The sequence below is a fragment of the Notolepis coatsorum genome (assembly GCF_963971535.1).
Source record: "Notolepis coatsorum genome assembly, chromosome: 7".
NCBI lineage: Eukaryota > Metazoa > Chordata > Actinopteri > Aulopiformes > Paralepididae > Notolepis > Notolepis coatsorum.
The window spans coordinates 46,656,759-46,681,638 of NC_140171.1; the positions used below are offsets into that span (position 1 = coordinate 46,656,759).

A 24,880-nucleotide genomic window follows, 5' to 3' on the forward strand; every position below is an offset into this window, starting at 1 on the left:
ACTTGCGAATAGAATAGAAGATGTACTACCAACTTTGGTGCATTCAGATCAAGTGGGCTTTGTGAAGGGGAGAAACTCGGCTGATAATATCCGCAGACTCCTACACATAATGTGGAAGGTCAGGAATGATATAGAACCTACAGTGGCCTTCTCATTGGATGCCGAAAAGGCCTTTGATAAGGTGGAATTTGCATTCTTATTTCACACGCTAGAGCGCTTCGGGTTCGGACCATCGTTTACTGGGTGGGTAAAACTGTTATACACGAATCCGATGGCATCAGTATTGACCAACGGGATCGTATCCTCGCCCTTTAACCTGGGGCGGGGGACGAGGCAAGGTTCTCCGCTTTCTCCCCAAATGTTTGCGCTCTTCCTCGAACCACTTGCTATCGCACTAAGGACTAATCAGGACATCAAAGGGATAATAGCGGGGCAGGTAGAACATAAATTATTTTTGTATGCGGACGATATCTTATTGGTATCCAGCAATCCCCGAACAGCAGCTGGGGTCATTGGAACTATTATCGAGTCCTTCTCCGAAATATCTGGGTACACAATCAACTGGAGCAAGTCAGAAGCAATGCCTCTCTCTAAGTGTTGTCCCCCTGATATCAGAAGGGGGTGGCAATACAGATGGATGCCGTCAGGGTTGATATACCTAGGAATAAAGCTGATCCCAGGTCTGAAAGAGTTGATGCAAGCCAATATTGCCCCTATAATCGAACACATTAGTGCTCTGACCCAGAATTGGGCCAAAATGAATATGTCCCTCCTGGGGAAGATAAACTTAGTAAAAATGATATTGGCTCCCAAATTAAATTATATCCTATATATGCTGCCGCTGACTCTCCCGACCCAGTATGACAAAGTCATTAATGTATATCTGTGGGGGGGCAAAAGGCCGCTATTTGGACGGGCCAAAATGTATGCAGCAAAGGAAAATGGCGGCTTATCCCTGCCTAAACTAGATTGGTATCACTATGCATTCTCGCTCTCCCAGCTCTCCAAACTGAATCACTCGTCTGAGGAGGCACCTGCTTGGGTCAGGATGGAGGAGGAAATGATATATCCCTCATCTCTGGAATCCTTCCTGACACAATCAGACAGACCTATACCTTTTAAAAACCCTTTAATGGCATTTATCAGGGAAACTTGGAATCAATCGCACAGAATGACTGGTGATAGCCCATACTTAACTACGAGAGCCTCTATATGGTATAATAAGAAACTAAAGATTGGTAAGAAATCAGTCATATGGGACGATTGGATTAAAAGGGGGATACATGTACTAGGTGATATAGCCGGGGAGGATGGGGTTTTGCCTTTTGAGGATATTAAAGAGGATTTTGATATAGATAATAAAAACTTTTATAAATTCCTACAGATTAGACATTGTATATCGTCATCAATAGGAGGACCAAAGTGTGGCCCGATTACTGCAATTCAAGAAATATTCTATAAAGGATGGCGTAGAAAAGGAGGTGAGTCAAGATTTTATGATGTTATAAGAGAATACAATGCACCCAAATTGGCGGGTCTGAGATTGAGCTGGGAGAACGATGTACGTGAGGATATTACTGAGGAAATGTGGGAGAAACTGGTGTCCAAATGGAGTAAATTCTCTAGGGAGGCGCAATCACAACTTATTTTTTACAAAGTGTTGAACAGAAGCTATTGGACGCCTAGTAAACTGGCCAGACTGAAATTAAGGGACAGTGACATCTGCTGGAGATGTGAGAAGGAGACAGGCACTTTACTGCACATGCTGTACGAATGTGAGAAGGTCCGGAAAATGTGGGATCAAATTGTGATATTCCTAAGTAAGGTTCTGAATGTGAAGATAAATAACGCCCCAATGGCATGTGTTTTGGGTATAGTACCGAAAGGGATTAAACTGCCTAAATACCGGGGAATGTGGTATAGAATGGCCATGATATCAGGATGTAGAATTGCATTACGACATTGGAAATCACCTGTTGATATTACTTTTAAAGAATGGATGGAACTAATGTTCCGGACAGCATCATATGAAAGGGTGACGTATAGAGTCGCAGGGAGAGAGGATATTTTCGCTGAGGTATGGGACAGTTTTCTACACCTGACTGAACGGTCTGGGGACAAATGATTAAGGTGGGATTACAATATTATCAAGGATGAATATGAAAAAGGGGATTTGATCTGATGGTACTTGTGCTTTATAATGTATTGTGTATATATGTACATGTATTTTATGTCCGGATGGTGTGTCTATGGAACGGTCACTGTCTCTATCACACTCACATGTGCGCAGGTATAGCCGCATACAAGTATCTAGGATACACATATTCATATGTGTACATAATAGGTTTACACACACTCATATACACAAGGATAAGGTATACACGTCAGGGGCACACATACATGCACATACTCACTTATAGGAAATAGGCATACACACACCTACATATACACATAGTTGAAATATAAGCTTTCACTGACACATAAGGGGGATACACATGTATATAGGAGACACACACATACGTAGCTGAGACGCACATATATATACACATCTGAGATGTACACTCACATAGGGGGCAGAGGCACACATGGATACGAGACACACACAAGAGATAGGAGTACAGTCACATACCAGGAAGATGCACACACACACATATGAGGCATGTACACATGCTTACGTGATACACGTACCCACATACATGTGTTGGAGACATGCGTGCATGCATGTTATCATGCACAACTGCATGTGTCTGGGGCGCTTTCTCTCACATGCAATATGGAGAAGGGTGGCATCCCGATAGAGGATGCAGCACATACCTGCTCGAAGGTAGTTCGGTCTACATGCAAGGTATATATATCAGGGATGTATACGCATAATGTATAGTATAGTATGTATCTTTTTTCGTAAGTCTTTTTTTATTTTCCATGTCAGTTGTTAATGTATTTGTATGAGTCCTTTACATGTTTTGTATGTTCTTACAAAAAAAAGAAAAAGGCAAATCCTGGAAATTGCATATGATGATGTGGAAAGAGATGTTTTGAATATTGGAGAGATTTGTGCAAAAAATATCGAAGAAAAAAAAAAAAAAAAAAAAAAAAAGCTAACGTAACGTTAGATGATAGCGCAGATCAACCCGGCTGGGTGGCGAAGTCAACGATGGCGCGACCGAGGTCAGTCGCGTTGGTTTTGCTCCGCAAAGATTGTGCACACTTTTAGTTATTTTTTTTTTATAAGAACCACGCTGGCATGGACGTCGTACGACCACCAGGCACTCATGGACTTAAACTCCGAACTGGAAGAAGAGTTTAACGACACTTTTTGCCAAGATTGGCCATCAGAGATCAAACAGGAGAAGGACAAAGACAGAGGACGATAGAAAAGGCGGCAGGATCAAGAGGAAGCACAGGGGACGGGGAAAGTGGAATCAGAATAAGGCGAAAAAGTTCTGCTTACCGGCCGGCGATCCCATCAATTCTGTTGGCAAATGTACGATCGCTGGAGAATAAGATGGACGATCTCCGTGCAAGGATTCGATTCCAACGCGATGCGAGGGACTGCAACATACTATGTTTACTTTCACGGAGACATGGTTGAAGCCAGCAACTCCGGATCAAAACATCATCCCATCGGATTCCTTCTCTGTCTTCCGAGTTGACCGAACTGAAGTCAGGGAAGTCCGTTGGTGGAGGGGTTTGCTTCCTCACTAACAACAGCTGGTGCAGTCCCAAGGAGGTGAAGATTCTTTCCCGCTCCTGCTCGCTGGACCTTGAACATTTGTCCATCCTTTGTCGCCCGTTCTATCTCCCCCGGGAATTCACAGCCATCATAACAACTGCAGTTTACATTCCACCGCAAGCAGACACCGCCAGAGCTCTGGCCGACCTACAGGACTATTTGAATCAACACCAAAACAAACATCTGGACGAGGCTATGATCGTAGCCAGTGACTTCAACAAGGCTAACTTGAAAAATGTTATGCCAAACCTTTTCCAACACATCAAATGCACAACTAGGGGGGGGGGACACGTTGGATCACTGCTACACCCATTTCAAACAAGGCTATAAGGCAGTGCCAGCGCCTCCGCTAGGTAAATCAGATCACAACGCCATATTTATTTGACCAAGCTACAAACAACGAGCCCGAGAGCCTGTTGTGTCGCGAGAGGTGAAGCAGTGGTCAGAGAGCTCAGAGGCCACGCTACAGGGCGTAGACTGGGGATGATACAGTCGAGCTCCAGTGACGTCAGTGAATACGCTGATGTTGTTGTTAGCTTTATAGCAACATTAGCTGATGGTATTGTCCCCACAAAGAAGGTGCAGGTTTTTCCAAACCAGAAACCGTGGGTGGACAATTCCATCCGAGTGGCCCTGAATGCTCATACCGCTGCTTACAACTCGGGCCAAGCATCGGGAAGTATGGAAGAGTATAAGGTAGCAGCCTATATGCTACACAAGGAGGTGCGGGCTGCTAAATGGCGATATAAGAACAAGATGGAGACACAGATGGCACAGAACGACACAAGAGGCTTATGGCGGGGAGTACGAACGATAACTGATTATAAAGTCAGTCCCCCCCTCAATAGTGAGTGCCGACGCCTCTCTCGCGGATGAACTAAACTCCTTTTACGGCAGGTTTGGAGCGAGCAGTGGCGACGTTAGCTCACCGGCTAATGACGTCACTGACGCGCCGGCTGCCGCGGGAAGGGGGGGCTCATCCACGGGGGGGGAACACTCATTGACGGAACACAGCGTGAGATTGATGTTTAAGGGTATAAATACTCGGAAAGCGGCTGGCCCAGATGGGATAACAGGACGAATACTTAAGTCCTGTGCAAACCAGCTGGCCCCAGTATTTACATCCATATTCAATATATCTCTGGCTGAGTCCGTGGTCCCTGCCTGCTTCAAGATGTCAAACCACAATCCCGGTGCCAAAACACTCCTCTCCAACAAGCCTGAATGACTACAGACCGGTAGCACTCACCTATGTGGTCATGAAATTATTTGAGAGGATGGTCAAGGATTACATCTGTGCCTCCCTCCCTAGTAACATGGACCCACTGCAGTTTGCATACAGGGCAAACAGGTCCACTGACGATGCGGTCTCCCAAGTACTGCACAACACACTATCTCACCTCGACAGTCAGAAGGGGGGCTATGTGAGATTGCTGTTCATTGACTATAGTTCAGCTTTCAACACCATAGTCCCCACCAGACTGATTGACAAGCTGATCGATCTGGGTCTGAGCTCCGCCATGAGCGCCTGGATCCTGGACTTTCTAAGTGACAGGCCCCAGGCGGTCAGGGTGGGGGGTAGGGATGGGTACCGAATTTGGTACTTTTAAAAGGTACTTACCGAAACACGTCGGTACTACCGAGTATCGATTCACGTGAGATACCGTTAAAAAAAGAAATATATATATATATATATTATTTTTTTTTACTTTTTTCTTTTCATGTCAACGTTCACACGCACAATATACGCTTACCTAGGATTTGACTTGATTCTACAACAAAGCAGTTGGGGCAATGGCAAGCCGAAAACGTTGGATACCGGTATCAATTCACAGGTACCGGTACCGTATCGGTTCAAATGTGAACGGTACCCATCCCTAGTGGGGGGTCATACCTCCAGCAAAATCACCCTGAGTATCGGGTCCCCCCAGGGCTGCGTTCTGAGCCCCCTGCTGTACTCACTGTACACACATGACTGTGTGGCCAGGTTTAGCTCCAACTCCATAGTGAAGTTTGCGGACGACACGGTGGTGGTGGTGGGGCTGATCTCTAACAATGACGAGAAGGCCTATCGGGAGGAGGTTGATGAACTGGCACGCTGGTGCCGGGACACGTGTATGCCTTCTACGACGGAACTGCGTTTCCGCGTTCGAGTTTTGCGCTCTGATTGGCCAGGTCATGTGACATGTGCGCCAATCGTGGGACAGCAAGTTCTGCGCCTATTTCCGGTTCTAACAGCCTGCAAACTACCTGGCGTTCTATCGCCATGCTCTAAGACAAACTCTAACCTTAACCAACTTCGAAAGAGTGCCTAAGCTTAACCATCGGAATCAGGGCAGGCGTTCTATCGCCATGCTCTAAGACAAACTCTAACCTTAACCAACTTCGAACGAGCGCCTAAGCTTAACCAGTGTAGAAACTTGCGGTCCCATGATTGGGCGTACATGTCACATGACCAGAAATTACCTGGCCAATCAGAGACGCGGAAACGCAGTTCTGTTGTAGAAGGCATTCAGGCTGCCGGGACAACAGCCTACTCCTGAACATTGGTAAAACCAAAGAGCTGATCGTGGATTTTAGGAGAATACAGCAGGGGACACACGCCGTTGTGGATAAACTGGGATATCGTGGACAGGGTGAGCAGTTTCAAGTACCTGGGAGTCCACATCATAGAGGACCTGACATGGTCTACACACAGATTCTGTGGTGAAAAACGCCTCCATCACCTGAGACAGCTAAGGAAGTTCAGAGTATGGGGGAAGATACTCCACTCCTACTCCGGGGCTGTAGAGAGCATTCTGACTGGAAACATCACTGCCTGGTTTGGAAACAGCACTGCACAGGACAGGAAGGCACTCCAGAGAGTGGTGCGCTTAGCTGAGAGTACTATGGGTATTGCACTACCACCCCTGCAGGACTTATATAACAGGAGGTGCAAATCTAGAGCCTGCAGAATTATGAAAGACCTTCACCACCCCAACAACAGCCTGTTTAAGCTGCTGCTGTCAGGCAAGCACCTACGGTCACACGCTGCAATAACAGAGAGACTCCGACTCAGCTTCTTCCCCCAGGCCATCAGAACACTGAACTCTCCACTCACAAATACACATGAGCACACAGACACACACACAACTCATGCGGCAACCGCTAAAAAATCACTTTAAACAAAATGTCACTTTCAAAAATAGAATCTTTAGAAACACTTTAAAAGAAGGAGGTACTGTATAGTTTAGATACAGTAAGAGTTAACATTGTAAATTGTATATTGCATAGTAGTGTATATAAGAACCAGTTTCTTGTTTCTTTTTACCATGCATATCTTGTCTTATCTATTTTATTTTTTCGATGCCTATTTTATTATTGTATTTTGCACAATCAATGCGGGCAAGACCACCCGCATTTCACTGTATGCCCTGGTATGTATGTGACAAATAAACCTCTTGATTCTTGAAGCTACAGGCTAGCATGCAGGCTAACATAATGGATAACATGCAGGCTAACACACAGATCGGGCTGGATGCAATACAGAACATTCAGATGAGCATGGAAGCTAATTCAAATAAGATTGACAAACAGATGGGAAGGTTAGAGGAACGAATAGACGGACTCGGAGAAGAATTAAAGTGGGGGCTGGAGGATTTCAGAGAGGAAATAAATAAGAGACTCGAGACAGTTGATGAAAAGTTATGGACCCAAGAGAAAGACATAGGGATGTTAGAAGAACGAACGGCAGAGACAGAGGAATGGAATACAGAGGTCCAGGAAATCCTAATAGCTACTCTCGAACAACAAAACAGACCGCAAGAGAAGCTAACTGACTTGGAGGGGAGATCAAGGAGAAACAATATTCGTATATGGGGGCTGAGAGAAGGGATAGAGGGAGACCCGATGACCAAGTACGTGGATAACCTAATTCTAGGGCTGACCTTCGATTTTTCTTTTGGAATTCGAAGCTTCGGGGCCGAGATTCAATTTTAATTCGAAGCTTCGATTTTTTATTTTTTTTTTAATATATATATATATTTTTTTTACATTTTTTTTTTTTTATGTTGTGGGACTTGTACAGCACTTTGTTCAACTTTGTCAGTGCTGTAACGTTTAAACCTTTTTAAATCTTAGACAAATTAAACACTTTGCTTCCATGAAATATTGTAAGCCGTCATTTGAGGCTTTATAAAAGCAGCACAATGAACACAAATCTGTCAGTGCCGAGTCCGACCTCAACTTAAATAACAAACAGCATTGCTTGTTGTAATTAACAAAGAGAGGCAGAGTTGATTTAGCAAAAAAATTATAATAAAAAATAAAAATAAAAAATCTTTTTACATAATCGAATTTTATTTTCATATTTGAATCCCATGCCCATCGAACGAAGCTTCAAAGTATTTAAGACAGCCCTACCTAATTCGCAAAGAATTAGAAGTGTCGGACCTCGCCAAGATGGATTCAAAGGGCACACAGGGCGCTAGCCCCAAAACCACAAACAAACAAACCCCCGAGGGCAGTTAGTCAACTTCTTGAAATTCGAAGTCAAAGAGAACAAACTCAGAGCAGCCTGGCAGACGAAGATGGAGGGACAGAGAGTGTCTTTTGATCATGACTATTCAACAGAGGTGGCTGTAAAATGTCGGAGCTACGTAGAACTCAAAAAGATTCTAAAAGAGAAAGGAATCAGGTTCCAAGGGCCACGGAGAGCCAAGGAAGGATGAGTACAAAACGAAATTACTATGAAAGACTAACTTGGGGATACAGAGGGTGAGTAAAAACATAACAGAAAAAAGGTCAATGAACAATTAAACCAAGAGGAACCAGAGAATTATAAACTTTACAAAAAAATTAAAATAAAAAATTCAAGTTATGATTTGAAAATAGTACATTACATTTAGTAATTTAGCTGACGCTTTTATCCAAAGCGACTTACAAGTTCTGTACGACAAGTCATCAGGAAGGGCACAACTCTATCAGCTGAGTAACACTGTTCATCAAAGTGTTGAGTGCTACAGTGTAGGTTAGTTTATTAGGACAAGTGCATGACAGTAGGTGTAACGGCCAAAATGGATTTAATGTGCCCTGGATTTATGTGACCAGGGGGTGGCGCTTCTTTTATTTAAGAGTCAGGTACACCTGTATGAGGAGTTTTGACCCGGAAAGGGCAATGGTTTTTGACCGCACGCACGACACAGGTCAAAATGTTTGTATTTAATTAGTTATTGTGTTCATTATTATTGTATCAGTTTATGAAGACATTCTGTTTGACGGTGAGGGAAAATAAACACCATTTTCCCAGTAAAGCTGCCTGCACGTATCATTGGGACAAAGGACTGTTTTGGTATGAGACCAGGAGTAGAACGGCGCGTCAGCCAGTCTAGCTACGGGATCAAAACTGCTCAGTAGCTCCGTATAGACGGGAGCTCCTTTAATAGTAGGTTAGTTAGGGTTAGAATATTTTTTATATATTTTTTTTTTCATTTCAGATAGGGGTGCACCGATATTATCGGCCGATAAGCTCAAATGTGCCGATAGCAGTCGCCGATAAAGAACCATCAATTTGTGTAGCGTCAAAAGGCAAAAAAAAAAAAAGTTCACTCGCGACCTACCTGCACAACGCCCGCCGTCCCCCACACACACAAGCTACTGCATCACAGTTACTACTTATGATTAACAAGGCATTCGTTTTGTGGCATTAACGTTATATAGTTAGTGTTACACGGACAATAACATCAGCATATTATTATTACCCATAGCAGCAAGGCATTACTCCGAGTCCGTTCATAGCTCAGTTCCATTCCGTTGCTCATTCCGTACCCAACTACCCACTACTAGTTAGTTAGCACCATCCAGGCATCAACGTGAGCTCCCGGTACGGTATCTAGTTAGTTAGCACCATCCAGGCATCAACGTGAGCTCCCGGTACGGTAGCTAGTTAGTTAGCACCATCCAGGCATCAACGTGAGCTCCCGGTACGGTAGCTAGTTAGTTAGCACCATCCAGGCATCAAAGTGAGCTCCCGGTACGGTAGCTAGTTAGTTAGCACCATCCAGGCATCAACGTGAGCTCCCGGTACGGTAGCTAGTTAGTTAATAACGTTATATAGTTAGTGTTACACGTTCAATATAACATCAGCATATTATTTACCCGACCACAGCAAGTAAGCAAGGCATTATTCCGTTCATAGTTCAGTTCCATTCCGTTGCTCATTCCGTACCAAACTACCCATTCTGCAATCTGTTAATAAAGTTTTCAACCAGACAAATGTATAGAAAGGCTTTGTTTTATTATAACATTTGTTGCAGTAAAATCATTATGTCTCATTTGGTCATACTGTGGAGCGCTGGTCGGCGGGCCGGGCAGCTAAGGTATTAGCTACGTTAAGTTTGTTGTGCTCTCGAGTGAGTCGCAAGCAGATCAATGGCGGCATGCCCGAAAGTAGAAAACGAATAAACGCTTGCCGATTGGTGGTAAGAACAGCAGGAGGTGGGTGCTAGCGGTGTGGCGTAATTGGCCGAATCGACTGTCAATCAAAATGGTTCCATTGCATTGGTTGAAAGCTCTGGTTGAGAGAATAGTATCCCGCTGCAGGCCGCCAGAATGGTTCCATTGCATTGGTTGAAGGCTCTGGTTGAGAAAAAGGTATCCCTCTGCAGGCCGCCAGACGATACTGGGAGAGAGATAGTGATACCATAAACATATTTCTTGATGTTTCCTTTTTTTAAGTAAGTAAAGAGGCCTACAAATACAAACATACAAATATACAGTAGTTTCATTAAAAAAAATACAAAAAAATACAAAAAAAATTACAAATATTTATATACAAATATAGGTATCGGTATCGGCCGATAGTGTTAGTTGAACAATCGGTATCGGTGGCCAATTTTCATATCGGTGCATCCCTAATTTCAGATAATGGTTGAAGAAGTGCGTCTTTAGTCGACGGCGAAAGATTGGACGGGTTTCGGCTGTCCTAACTGGGGTGTCATCATATGTATATATGGCCAAAAATGATATCACGACATCGATAACAATATCATATCACACGATATCTATAATTATCGATATTGTTATTTTTTTTAAACAACAGATTTTGTTTGCAGCAATTCGTTGTCGTTGCCGCCATATTTAGTGTTACAGCCACTCACCCCACAGTTCTCAGGCTGCAGCTGGTTTGAAAGCTAAAGTAAACAGGCTTCTCTGCTGGCTGTGGCTCCAGGGGGAGTTGAATAGTTCTGACTCGTTTCTTTTCTATCTTTCTTTTCTATCTTTTGAAGGAAGAGACCCAGGGCTTTTGATGGACTTTCGAATTTCGAAAAACTACCCTACCAAGCTCACGCCAGCCCCTGTCAATCATCTGACTTCTGGATAAACTTTTAAATGTCTCTTATTTTTCGGGATCATCTCCCACAAACCTGAACGTTATTGCCATAATACAGAACACAGTTAATTTATCTACCTTTCTGTGAACGTCTAGCAATTTTTTTTTATAAATTTACATTATAAAAAAGTAACTGTACTTGTGAATCACGCCTGGTGATACTAAATCCAGATTGAATTCTGCCATTGGAAAGGGGAGATTTGGCCCGATCCATAGATGTGCGATCATATTTCAAATTGCATGTGTCCGGATGGCAGAATTCAGTACTGTATCTACAAAACCTTCTGTTTAATCATTTTCCCTTTATTCATTTGCTTAGATTTTAGCATAGTGTTATTCACAGTCAAAGATAAAAAAAATATATTGAAACGGAGGGCTAGGGCCTCCACAGGGTGCGTTTGATAGAGCTGGCGGACACTATGGAGTTGTGACTCCGATTAAAGAATCACACAGAGGCGTGCTGCAGTTAATGTGGTTGTATTTGGGAATTTGCATGTGTGTGGTTGTGTGTCATTTACGCACACGTTCCTCAAAGGGACAGATGTTTCTACAGCCGCACCATCAGGCAGCAACACGGAGACCAACTCGCCCACGTTAGAGGGAGAAACTCTTAAAGGGCCAGTAACCCTATCAGAAGACTAGAGTGCGACACTAGCTGGAGCACATCACGCTGAACGATTACACTGGCATAAATCAATTACCCTTTCCTGTCAACAACAACATATTAAAGGGCTATTACAGAACAAAGTAGTCTTATTAACAGGGCTTTCCTACATATATATATAATTGAATTACAATTTACTCAAGCCTAGTAACATACACAATATTTCTGACACTGGGAATACATTCCCTGAGATCGATAGATGTCCTTAGAATCAGATACCAAGAACATGCAAATGAACCATAAAAATAAAAAAAGTCTGTAAATGTTTATTCTATGTCTTAATGACAATAATTTTTTTATTATTATAAATTTTTGTAATGGGGGGAGGAGCCACACATTGGCGGGCAAAGAGCCGCGGGTTGGCCACCCCTGATCTACAGGATTGCATGTGGCACACAAATCTGATGATGTAGAACATAAGAAAAACATATACAAAGCCCTGACTGGGAGCTCTGGAGCCGAACATAGAGCACATGTTGGACAAATATAGTGAGCTTGGAAGAGCCACCACAGGAGGTATCTTCGCCACTAGGGGGGGCCCTCTCACTAGGAGAGCCATCACCCTCCACCCACCAACAGGGGTTAGGAGGACAAAATTAGAAACCCCAAATACCTTGGAAGCGCCAAATGTTTTTTTTCTTTTCATTTATATCAGGTTATGATAGCAGTGGCTACAATCGTACATATTGTTTTATGTGACATGGGTAGAACAGAAGAACACTTAGAGAGGAGATATGACGCAAACTAAGGGTATCAGAATGGTGTCGTTGAATGTTAATGGAATGAACTAGGGATGTCCGATATTATCGGCCGATATTGGCATTAAAATGTGATATCGGAAATGATCGGTATCGGTTTTCAATACATTTATTTAACCTTTATTTACCCAGGCAAGCAAGTAAGAACAAATTCAGATTTTATTTATTGTCAAAAGTATGCATAATGTTGTGTTATTCCACGACAAGAGATATGTAATGTTAATTACCTGAAATTATTCTGTTTTTTTTGGGGGGGGGGGGGGGGGGACCCTGCATATATCTTGTATCGGAAATTAAGAGTTGGACAATATCGGTATATCGGTAAAAAAGCCATATCAATATCCCTATGAACAACCCAATCAAACGGAGAAAGGTAATGACGACATTTAGAAAAGAGGAGATGCAGGTTGTTTTTCTACAGGAAACGCATCTAATATCACAGGAACACGAAAAACAAAGGATTTGGATATGAGAATATGTTTTATAGTTCTTTTAAACAGAACCATAGGAGAGGGGTGGCCATATTAATTAGGAACTCTGTGAAATTTGAGACGATCAAAGAAATACGAGATAAAGAGGGGAGATATGTAGTGGTTAAGGGGAAGATGGAAGGACAAATAGTAACACTAATCAATGTATATGCTCCACCGGACAGCGAGAGAATTTTCTTTGAAACAATCTTTGATATTATAGCAGTGGAAGTGGAGGGAACTCTAATATGTACAGGTGACTTTAATGTGATATTGAACCATGACTTAGACACAACAAGTACAAAGAAATGGAGGACACACATCAGTAGATACATGAATATACAAATGACAGGACTGGGAATTGCGGATATATGGAGGGAAATACACACATTAGACAGGGAATACACGCACTATTCACATCCACACAAAACGTATTCAAGGATAGATTACTTTCTCATGACAACGGGGGACAGATACAGGGTAGAGGACTGCAGGATAGGGGTGACGGTCATATCAGTTCATAGTGCAATATATCCTACAGTAAATCTAACGAGTAGAAGGAGGAATACAATTTGGAGACTGAATGTAGGTCTGCTGAATAACAAAGGATTAGTAAAAGAAATAAAAGGGGAAATAATTAGGTACAGGGAGGAAAACGACAACAGGGAGGTGGATCCAAACATTTTATGGGACGCACTGAAGGTAGTAATAAGAGGGAAACTAATAGCAAAAACAGCACTACTCAAGAAAGCCAGAATGGAAACATACGGAAACGTAGGAAAACTGAAAGAATTAGAAAGACCGCACCAAAACACGAAGAACCAGGAGATGTTTAGGGAAGTCAAGCACACTAGAGGAAAGATAAACAAGGAATTGCTGACAGAAATAGAAAAGAAAGCTAGGTACATGAAACAGACATACTATGAAGGCGGACCAAAAGCGAATAGACTATTAGCCAGACGGATTAGGACACAACAAAAGTTAAACACTATACACAAGATAAGAGAAACTAGCACCAACAAAATATTGAGAGAGCCAGAGGAAATAGAGAACATTTGAAGAGTACTATAGGACACTATACACACACAACCCATAGCGGCAGAGGAAGGGGAAATAAAAGATTTCTTAGAAAAACTGGATTTACCATCAATAGGGAGGGAACAGAATGAAATGTTAAACGCAGAGATTACGGAGCAAGAAATGGAAGATGCGATTAGTAGAGCGAAGAATAACAAATCACCAGGTAGCGATGGATTCCCGTCCGAATTCTACAAAACATTTAGACAGGAACTGAGCCCCATATTGGAAGCAGCATTCAGACACACTATGAAAGAAGGCACAATTCCACCTTCCTGGAAAGAAGCAATCATCACTACAATTCCAAAAGAAGGAAAGGATAAGGAACTATGTAGCAGTTTTAGACCAGTGTCCATTCTCAATGTAGATTACAAGATGTATACTGTACATCGATAATTTCCAAAAGATTTGAGACATTTATGCCAGACATTATAGATGAGGACCAGACCGTATTTATCAAAGGAAGATGAACACAGGACAATATAAGGAAAACAATTCAGATAGTAGAGGGGATCCAGAAAGAAGGAGGAAGTGCAGTATTGGTTAGCCTAGATGAATGAATGAATGAATGAATGAAAACTTTATTTAACAGATTGCAGAATGGGTACAATACAGTACGGCTCAATACACACAATTGTTAACACTTTGACTGCCATGAAACGTGTTTTGACGTCATTGCTGGCCATGCTCAAGTTGCCGGGGGACGCTGTACAGCGTCCTTATATCAATATTTCAAAAATCTGCGATCGGATTCATATGTCCCCTCCGCTGGCCTGAGATCCACCAGCAGGACCCACTGAGCTCTCTGGCGGTTCAGGAGCGCCATCTGGTGGCCGATCGGCGCAATCGCTTTAACAGGAAGTGGCATAGAGGTTGTGCTACGTCCGTAGTACTTCCGGGCGCTCGCTATAGGTCCCGCGACTCTGGCTCGTCACGCTACACAGTGATCGATTGCCAATAACTCGATAAACAACATGATTTGGACGTATATACCATTATACAAGCTGGAGATGGACCGGGTAAATTTACATCCCATAATGATAAGATTTCAACTCTACGATGATCGCCCAACGGCGCGCGGAGACTGGGGTGAGTTTCAGCGTGTAACGTTACCGTCTTCGATACTAACTGCTATTATCAACATTTGACCCACATTAGATGATTGGTATAACGCTGCCCACAGAATTATAAACGGCCCCTAGCCCATCCGGTCAACATCAGATGACGTGTAGTAACTTCTAGAAGTACGTCTAGTTGTAATTTTTTATACCGCGCTGATTGCCATAAAACTGTATTGCATCATCAATATAATGTATTTGGGGCTATAGATCACGTTCTGGAGAAAGCTGCAGAAAGAGATGAAAACATACTTATACATTAGACCATACTTTACTATGAATATGTGAATGAAAAAGTTTAACGTTGCTACACAATGAACAATACATATAGGACTTTGAATGGGCCCTAATAATGGCAATGTAGCAATAGAATTTAAAAAGTTATAGCCCTGCAAAGAAGGGGACTTTCTCCATAGACAAATAGCGCTGGCAATCTATGGTATATCATGAATTTAACCTTAGGTAGAGCCATATGAAATCCGCGTTCACGGAATCGCGGACGGAATCGCGGAATTGACCAATAAAAATGGAATCGACTGCAAAACGTGGAATATTGCAGAATTTGGCCTAATCTGGACTGAAATTCCGTTTTTGGGTGGAACGCTTGGTGCACACGCGACCGGGGAGGCGGACGCTAGAGCGGGTTACACACAACACAGGCAGTCTCCCAAGCGTCTCGCTGCTTCGGTGTTTACATCGTCAAGAAGCTAATAAATTCCCCAATAAGCCCTCAATTCAGAGCAGAGCAGTATCCTAATGACTTTTATGCCTCCGGCGATAAGGTGTTTTGCTAATGCTGTCAACGTTCCGTGGACTGGAGCCACAAAAACACTTGCGACACTAAAATGGGGGACCCTGATGGAAACAAGACAAACGTCTTTCTCAGGTCTGCATCCCCTTAACAATTGTATGTATTGAGCCGTACTGTATTGTACCCATTCTGCAATCTGTTAAATAAAGTTTTCATTCATTCATTCATTCATTGTGATTAAATAGCTATAACGTTAGGACATGATCGCTTCTTGCTAAATCTAGTGCACCCATCCATTTGTTTAATGCAAACGAGTCATTATACACTGCCCTTTATAATCGAAATAAACTTAAATAGCTATGAAACGTTTTACAGTACATAGGACTATAGATGGAAATGATAGCTTCTTGCTAAATCTGGTGCAATCCATTTGTTTAATGCAAACGATTGTCATTATACACTGTCCTTTATAAACGAAATAAACTAAACTAAAGGTGCCTAAATTATGCATTACTATATTTCATCACAATAAAATAAGATATAGCTAGGCTACTGACATTGTGATAATGTCAGTAGTAGCTAGCTGTATCTATTGTTTACACTTGAAATGTGTATTTTTATTTTGTCACAATATTATTTGAAAAGTATTGTGTAAAATGTAACTGTATTTCTGAGTTGCAGCACTTAAAAACATTAAATGGACTGTTATATCATATTCAATTGTAGACATTTATTCATTCCCACTTATTAGACACTATTTTTGATGGTAAAATGAGCATAAAAAGCAAAATACAGAATTCTGAAATATTAAAACGGAAAAAACGGAATTTGGGAAAAAATAAAATGGAATTTGGAAAATAATAAAACGGATTTCATATGGCTCTACCTTAGGCAACCAAAGTGTTAAGGGGATGCTGACCAGAGAAAGACGTTTGTCTTGTTTACATCAGGGTCCCCCATTTTCAATTCATATTGGACATATAGGTATTTAGTACAGATACATTTGTGACATATGCGGTATCCAAATATACAGTACTGTTACTCATAGATCCTGACAGAGTATATACATATGATGGGGAGGGGACTGTACATTAGGAGGGGGTGGGTGGGTGGGTGTCCAATTATCTAGCAGTCACTGTCAATATGTCAACTAGATCTCCCCATTGGAAGGGTGCAGGCGATCAACTGTTTATACCGGACCAAAGGAAACAATTCAGACTCTTGCTTGAACGTTATTTATTTAGGATATCCCATCCAAACGCTCCAATACTCCACTGTCATTGACTAATAGCCACCAGATGGTCAATTTAGACAGCTCGTAGCTGGTAGCATTAGTCCTTAGTTAGCAGCATACAGTTAGTAGCATTTAGCAGCTTGGTAGTAGTAGTGGCATTTAGCCAGTTAGTAGTAGCATTTAGCCAGTAGAGTCGATACAGTCAGTAGCATTTTAGCAGCTGTCAGTAGCAACAGTTAGTAGCTGTCAGCATTTAGCATCGGTCAGTAGATTATTTACCTATACAAAACAGGAAACAAAACGGCATCCATTAGCCACATGCGCTACATACATAAATGATAGTTATGAACAGAGTCAGTGCATACAAGAGATAATACAATGCAACGTACCGTTAGCCAGTTAGATCGCCCACGGGGCTTTTCTCATTACAGGCATAAGGCTACGTGTGTCTCTTAAATAGTGCGTCACAGAGACGCTGAATCAACCTCACCTGTCCATATCTCAGTCCCCTGGCGTCCTACAGTTGCAGTAAACGCCCACTAGGTGGCACCAGATGATAAATAATACTTGTATAATAAGTGCCCCTATAATAATGATAATAATATCTCTGTAGGAAAGGCGCTGGATAATTCTCCAGTGGGAGAGAAATATACATCCGGTGGTGAGGAGACTGTACATTTGGAGGGGGAGAATATATACATGCGGTGGGGAGGAGACTGTCTATTAGGATGGGGTGGGGGGTTTGGACATTTACGGTGGCCAGTTTCGAATTGCAGCCTCCCGTAGGTGCTCTTTAAGAGCGGTTTTGAATGTGGGTAGGGATTCACATTCCTTTACAGCTTTGGGTAGGGCGTTCCACATTGATGTGGCATAATTGTGAAACGTGTTTAGTCCCTTGTTTGAGCCAAATCTGGGTTTAACATGATTTGTTGAGCTTCCTCTGGTGTTGTGGTCGTGGTATTCACTGACCTTTGGGAAGTATTTTGACATGTACATGGGTACCTTAGTCGTATAGTGTATCTTGTAGACTAGGCCCATTGCAAGTTGATGTACTCTGTCGTCTACTCTAAGCCATCCTAGGTTGTCAAAGTGGGCAGGGGTGAGTTCTAGGGGTAAGGTCAAGTAGTAGTCTGACTAGTTTGTTTTGTGATGTAGAAAAGGCATTCGACAGTGTGAGCTGGGTATACCTATACAACGTATTAGAACATTTTGGATTAGACAAAGACGCAATGAAAACTATTAGATCATTATATCAAGAACCGACGGCAAGGATTAAAGTAAATGGCAGTCGGACCAGCTTAAACTAGAGAGGGCTTCATCGAACCACTGGCTCAACTAATTAGACAGAGAAGAGTTACAGGGAGGGTTACAACACTCACACTAGTAGGGGATAGGGAACTATTTAGAAGACAAGAACAACTATTAGACCCAATCACCAAATTTACCTTAAACATATGGAACACAATAGTAAAGACATACAAATTAGGAAAATAGTCTAAAATCCTGAGGTGGATAACGCATGACAGTAAATTCAAACCAGGGATAGAAGACAGATGGCTTCAAAAGATGGGAACGGGGGGGCATTACAGCAATATGCACGATGATAGAAAAATGGGAGATGCAGACTTTTCAAAAATTAAAAGATGGGTTCGGACTGGAGAGAAGAGATCACTTTAGAGATATTTACAGATTAGAGATTACTATAACAAAGAAATAAAAATAGATAGGAACAATGAACAGAATGGAGTAATTAAGATTAGGGATGCACCGAATGGGAAATTCTTGGCCGAAACCGATACCGAAAATAGAAAACATTTGGCCGAAAACCGAAAGCCGAAAGGCCGAAAATGATTCATAGAATAGATTTTTTTTTACCAATGTTGTGGAACATTATTGTTGTGAAGGGCCAGATTAAACCGAATATATATATTTATTTATATATATATATTTAATTGTATTTGTATATTCTCTAATATTCCCTGATATCCCTTGTATATTCCTTGTACAATATGCATTGAATATCCATTCTAGCCTACTGAACATCCCATAATAGTCTCCATTCTACTATTGGTCGAGACCTTGGTGCCAGGCTGCCATACCCCTCAGACCCAGTTCAAACGTACCGCTCGACATGTACGAACAAGTCCTAGTTCCGCGTAGGAATTTGGCTACCGCACCACTAATGGGACTATTTGTTCATAGTGCGTATATATACTGCGCTACTAAAGTAGGACTTTCTTTTCAGTCCAGTTTCTTACCCTCCAATAGAGTCACAGACGTAAAGCCTCCCCGCGATGCCACGTGTGGGAGTAAGGCCAAGTTCGGCCTACCATCGGTATTGAGACATCGTGTATATTAATATTTGAATAGTCATATTTGGCACTATATCGTCGAGTTGGACGTAGTCTATTAAGCTAATAATAGTCTGTTAATATATAGTGCTCCGTGCGGTGAGAATACTACCGTAGTCAGTACCCCATCGTTTCGGGCAGAGAACTGGCTGCTTACCCAGGGTGGTTGACCCTATGTGAAGCTGCACCCGAGGAGCCCCAGAGCCGACGAGCGAGTGGACCTGTATACCGGATTATTCTACCGACGACAGCCCGCCTTCCCAGGCACGGATTATGCTTTGGATACTTTGATTATTCTATGGATAAAGACCCCCGACACTACCGTGTGTTGGAACCCCCCCCTGGAGAGGACGCAAGGTGAGGAGACGCTCTGCAAGACGAGGTCTCTCCACATCTCTCCCCCGTGGACCGGAGAGAGCCGGCCCACAAAGAGTCCACCTGCTTTCATCTGTGGTCCAAGGATCGCCGGCGCATTGAACGGCACTACAGTGGGTTCACCTGGGATACCCTTGGCCGGACGAGGCAGCTGGATTCTACCCCCCCCCCCCCCCTCCTACTCCTGTCGGCTTACAAGCGACCGGATTAACCCCCTCTAGTGTATCCAGCCTATAATCATTAAAGTATCATTGCTGTTATTCCTTAACTATTCCAGGTCGTATATTTACCACCTGCGCTTTCAGAGATTGGACATTATCTATTGATATACCGACGAATACTCCTTGCCATAAAAGTGCATACTATTTCAATTCATAAATGTAATTAAGTGATTAAGTTCTTATTCTACACATTTTCGCTGTGTAGGAAATAAAGACCTGTTTCTAATTCGTACATTTGTGTTGGATCCGTTTCATCTACGTGAGAGTGTTCATGATAATATATTTATGCCGTGTACTGGGTGGCCGAATATTAAGTACAAAGGTAGTGGTAGTAAGTATCATATCTAGTAATACAGTCAGGGAATTGTACCCCTCAGTTACAATTATGATTATGGAAAAATATATGATTATGGCAAAACTTAACTTAAATAATAAATAATCACTATTATGGGTCCATAAAACATTTATTCAGCACTTCTGAATGCATACAGTACATTAATTCCATCTTTTCTCTGGCTGCGCAGCGGACATCTGTGCTCTACTGAGCGCACCTTTCTAGTCCCCAGCTGAATGTGCTCGCTTGACTCGGCACAGTAGACGCGCGACAGACAGAGTCAATGTGAGAAACACAATCCCCCCCCCCCTCTCGCTCTGAATAATATGCATATTAGATCACTCAGTGATTAACCGCGACGGGCATATAGTAAATAAGGATATAAAAGCATGTTAAAGACGCATTTATTGGACGCGTTGCGCGCAGAGTTTACATAGAAACAGCGCGACTCCCGACAGTGCGACATCATCACAACAACACGCGTTAGGTTACAGGTTGTTTCTGTTTCGGTGACATATTTTCTGTGAAAAAACTCTTTCGGCCAAAAGCCGAAAGGCCATTTTTGGCCATTTTCGGCCACCGAAATTTCGGTGCATCCCTAATTAAGATAATGGTTAAAGGAAAACGCCAACATTTTGGGAAATTAGCTTATTTGCCATCTTCCCTGGAGTTAGACAAGAAGATACATACCCTTTTCTTCTCTGTGCGTGCAGTAGGCTTAGGGAACGCCCGCACCGTTAGCGTAGCTTAGCTTCATCACTGGAAGTGGGGCAGTCCTTTACCCTGAAGTTCCCTACAGTCCCCTACAGTCACGAAATACACTCCAAATACAACTCCAAAACGTTCCTGTAAACACGTGGAGAAATAAAAAATTATTGAATTCGACAATTACGTTTTCTAAGCAAATATACTCAGAACTATCTTTTGCCGAACCACTCCTCTCTGGGCTCAGTCAGTGATTTCACGCAACGCAGTGATACTTTCTAACATGACGCCAGTGTTTGTTTACATTCTCATTTCATTCAAAGGATCCAAACCGATTTAAGTTTATGGATACCATGCCTTCAAATCCTCTTACCTTGACGATTAAAAGCCTCCACAATTTAGAAAACAGTATTCCCATGGCTGGTGTTGATATGCTGCTAGCTAACAAAAACCAACAAACACAGAACCAGATAACTAAAGACACTAAAGCAGATAACGAGGCATCATTTTTACTTCCGGTCGGGGGGTTTCAAAATAAAAGAGCGACGTCTAAAAGCACCGGAAATACGTTTATATTGTACATTATCTAACGTTAACACGAACCTAAACTAACTTTAGGTTAGTTGTAACGTTAGTTTAGGTTCGTGTTAACGTTAGATAATGTACAATATAAACGTATTTCCGGTGCTTTAGACGTCGCTCTTTTATTTTGAAACCCCCCGACTGGAAGTAAAAATGATGCCTCGTTATCAGTTCAGAGTATTATTTGCTTAGAAAATGTAATTGTCTAACTCAATTATTTTTTATTTCTCCAGGTGGTAAATACACAGGTCACAACATGTTTACAGGAACGTTTTGGAGTTGTATTTGGAGTGTATTTCGTGACTGTAGGGAACTTCAGGGTAAAGGACTGCCCCACTTCCAGTGATGAAGCTAAGCTACACTAACGGTGCGGGCGTTCCCTAAGCCTACTGCACGCACAGAGAAGAAAAGGGTATGTATCTTCTTGTCTAACTCCAGGGAAGATGGCAAATAAGCTAATTTCCCAAAATGTTGGCGTTTTCCTTTAAGGCATATGAAGGGGGGGAAGGGGAGGATTATATCAGCGCTCTATCAGGCCCTTATGGATAGTAAGGAGAACACAACCAAATACAGAAAAATGGGAAAGGGAATTAGAGATTGAGATAATGGACGAGGAATGGTACAATGTATGTAAGGTACAACACTCAACCACGGGCTCAAGGATATGGAGGGAGTTTGGATGGAAAAATTATCAGATTCTTTATAACACCAGAGATGAATGGGAAATATGCATCAACACAGAAAGCATGCTGGAGAATGTGAGGGCAAGAAGGGGCAAACCACACACACATCTTCTGGAAATGCCAAAAATTAAAGAACTATTGGGAATAGGAGAGACAATAAAGGAAATAATGGGATACGAATTGCCTTTGACAGGCTTGGTACTATAACTAGGGAACCTGACAACAGGAGTGTATACGGGGGGAAGACAAATATCTGATAAAGATACTATTAGTAGCAAGTAAAAAAGCAATAACCAGACTATGGTACAAGGAGGATCCACCGACAAGAGAACAATGGCTAGGAATAGTAGAGGAGATACAAGAAATGGAGAGACTTACACATATGCTGAGGTTACATGAGGAAAGGTTTGGGTCAAAGTGGGAAAAATGGGAGGAATAGGGAACGACATCATAGAAGAGTGAATAAGGAGGAAAAGACTAATTAAATGTAAATATGGAATGTAAATACAAAAGAGGGTCAATGTACCCATGTCACTGTGTTGTTTTTATGTTTTTTTTTGTATAATTTCCATTCTAAGTGTGTTAAATGTTTGGAAGTGAAAAACTGCAAATAAAAAGTCATGATTAGAGAACATTTATAGAAAAGGCTCATCCTATATTCAATAGGCATACCTGTATACTGTATGTAATACATATGCATGGACTATCAGATAATAGAAGGAGAGGAATACTGGGCTACAGTAGTATCACAGGGCTCACATGACTATGAGCAATTCATCATGGCTTAGGAGGCAAATAAATAAGACCCTGGTTTTACAATGCATTTAGCTCAATTAAAGTCTTCTAAAGGAATTGTGTGTAGCATTGTATTTAGTTTGTCTCCGTTTCCCTACCAGCCTTGCGGAGGACCCCTATCTGGGAACCAGTAATTAGGGTGTAATCCTTGTCTGCGAGGATGCGGATGGTCAGCCCCCTGCTGTGCAGAATTATCAGAGCCCTGCTCAGCTCCAGCTGGGAGAAGGCAAACATACACAGGTCCAGAGAGGAGGAGGCTGACAGGACGTGGCGGAGGAGGCGAGAGAAGGAGGTCTCCACACCATGGGGCAACGGACAGGGGCAGGGACTGGAGGGGGGAGAAATAAGAGAGAGAGTCAGTCTACTTTTGCAGTGGTATGAGCTCAATGCACAGGTCCCCCCGTCTGGCTTGGAGTCCATTAAAATCCTGATTTTTGCCATTCAAGTTACATCAACTCCTCGATTCACTCATTAATTAAACCCCTTTGTCAACCAAATTTCTAATGCCTAATCGCTGTACCACTCACACTACAGAACATTCTTTCTTGTAATGTTTTGTCTAGTTTTGTTGACATAGTGGTGCACACACTACACAATCAAGCGCAGATTAGGTTCACAATATGCTTCACTTGAAGTTTGGCTATCCCTTTCTCTCACGCACCATCTCCCTCTGACACCATGAGCCAATTCAAGAAAACTACATCAGACTACTTACTGCAGTGAATGTGGAGCGATGACATGCTCCACACAGGCCACTTCCGTAGGGAAAAAGAAGACCTCGTTAAGGGGCCCTCGGGGGCCCCTCCAGGACCTGAAGCGACGAACAAGCCACCCCAGCCACTCAACACCGAGAGTGAGGGCCAAGGCTCCTAGACCCACCATTTTCACTGTCCGTATCACTGACATCTTAGGGGATAGAAAAGATGGGTATAATATTAGCCTGGTTCATCATAATAAATACCTCTTGGCCTCCATTGGTGACATTTTGATGCAAGTTGATAGGCATAGTTTCAGGCTTAAAGTTCCATTCCGTGATTTTTTTGGGAACATATTAATGTAGGATATATTAATGTACATGCTTGAGGAGTTTGATCTGTAGATGGAACATAGCTACACTATTAGGAACTTGTAGACCGGATTATATATGTTTTACACTAACATAGTAAACAAATCTTTAATGCCACAAAACTAAAGTCTAGTGTTAGTCCACCTTGTAGCAAGAGCTCAGTCAATCAACTAGAGCAGTGCTTCTCAAACTTTTTCTGTCAGGCCCCCCTTTGGCGGACCAAAATATTTTGCCCCCCCCCAACAAAATAGTCATGAAATGGGCCATGTTTAAATTTATTGAAATAACACCAATGTCGTGACCTTTCAAATTGGCCCTATATTTTGTTTTCAGAGCCGTCATGGATGAAAAGCCAGCTTCACACAGATACTGTATGTGGTGCTGAATGGTATCAACACCTTAACTGCTGCATCATGAGATACTTGGTGGGCCATGAGATGAGATACTTGGTACTCAGCACCACACTCTGAAACTAGCTCTCTAGGTGGTATCAGATGAGATTTCTTCCAAGAGTTTGGATGGAGATGTGTCAGGAAGCTTTGTCTCAATGTTGTCTGTAAAGGTTTTTTTATCAAGAGTAACTTGGTGATCCTT

At 42.3% G+C, this 24,880-nt stretch overlaps 1 protein-coding gene across 1 annotated transcript in view; it reads right to left on the reverse strand.

The window, feature by feature from the left end:
* Nucleotides 1-24,126, reverse strand: part of pld6 (phospholipase D family, member 6) — a gene marked incomplete at both ends in the record, with an annotated part of 56,611 nt that extends 32,485 nt beyond the window's left edge. The window contains 2 exons of the mRNA XM_084318274.1: nt 23,319-23,548; nt 23,936-24,126. Coding sequence (XP_084174400.1) covers nt 23,319-23,548; nt 23,936-24,126 — 421 coding nt within the window. The remainder of the gene's footprint in view (nt 1-23,318; nt 23,549-23,935) is intronic.
* Nucleotides 24,127-24,880: the final 754 nt, after the last annotated feature.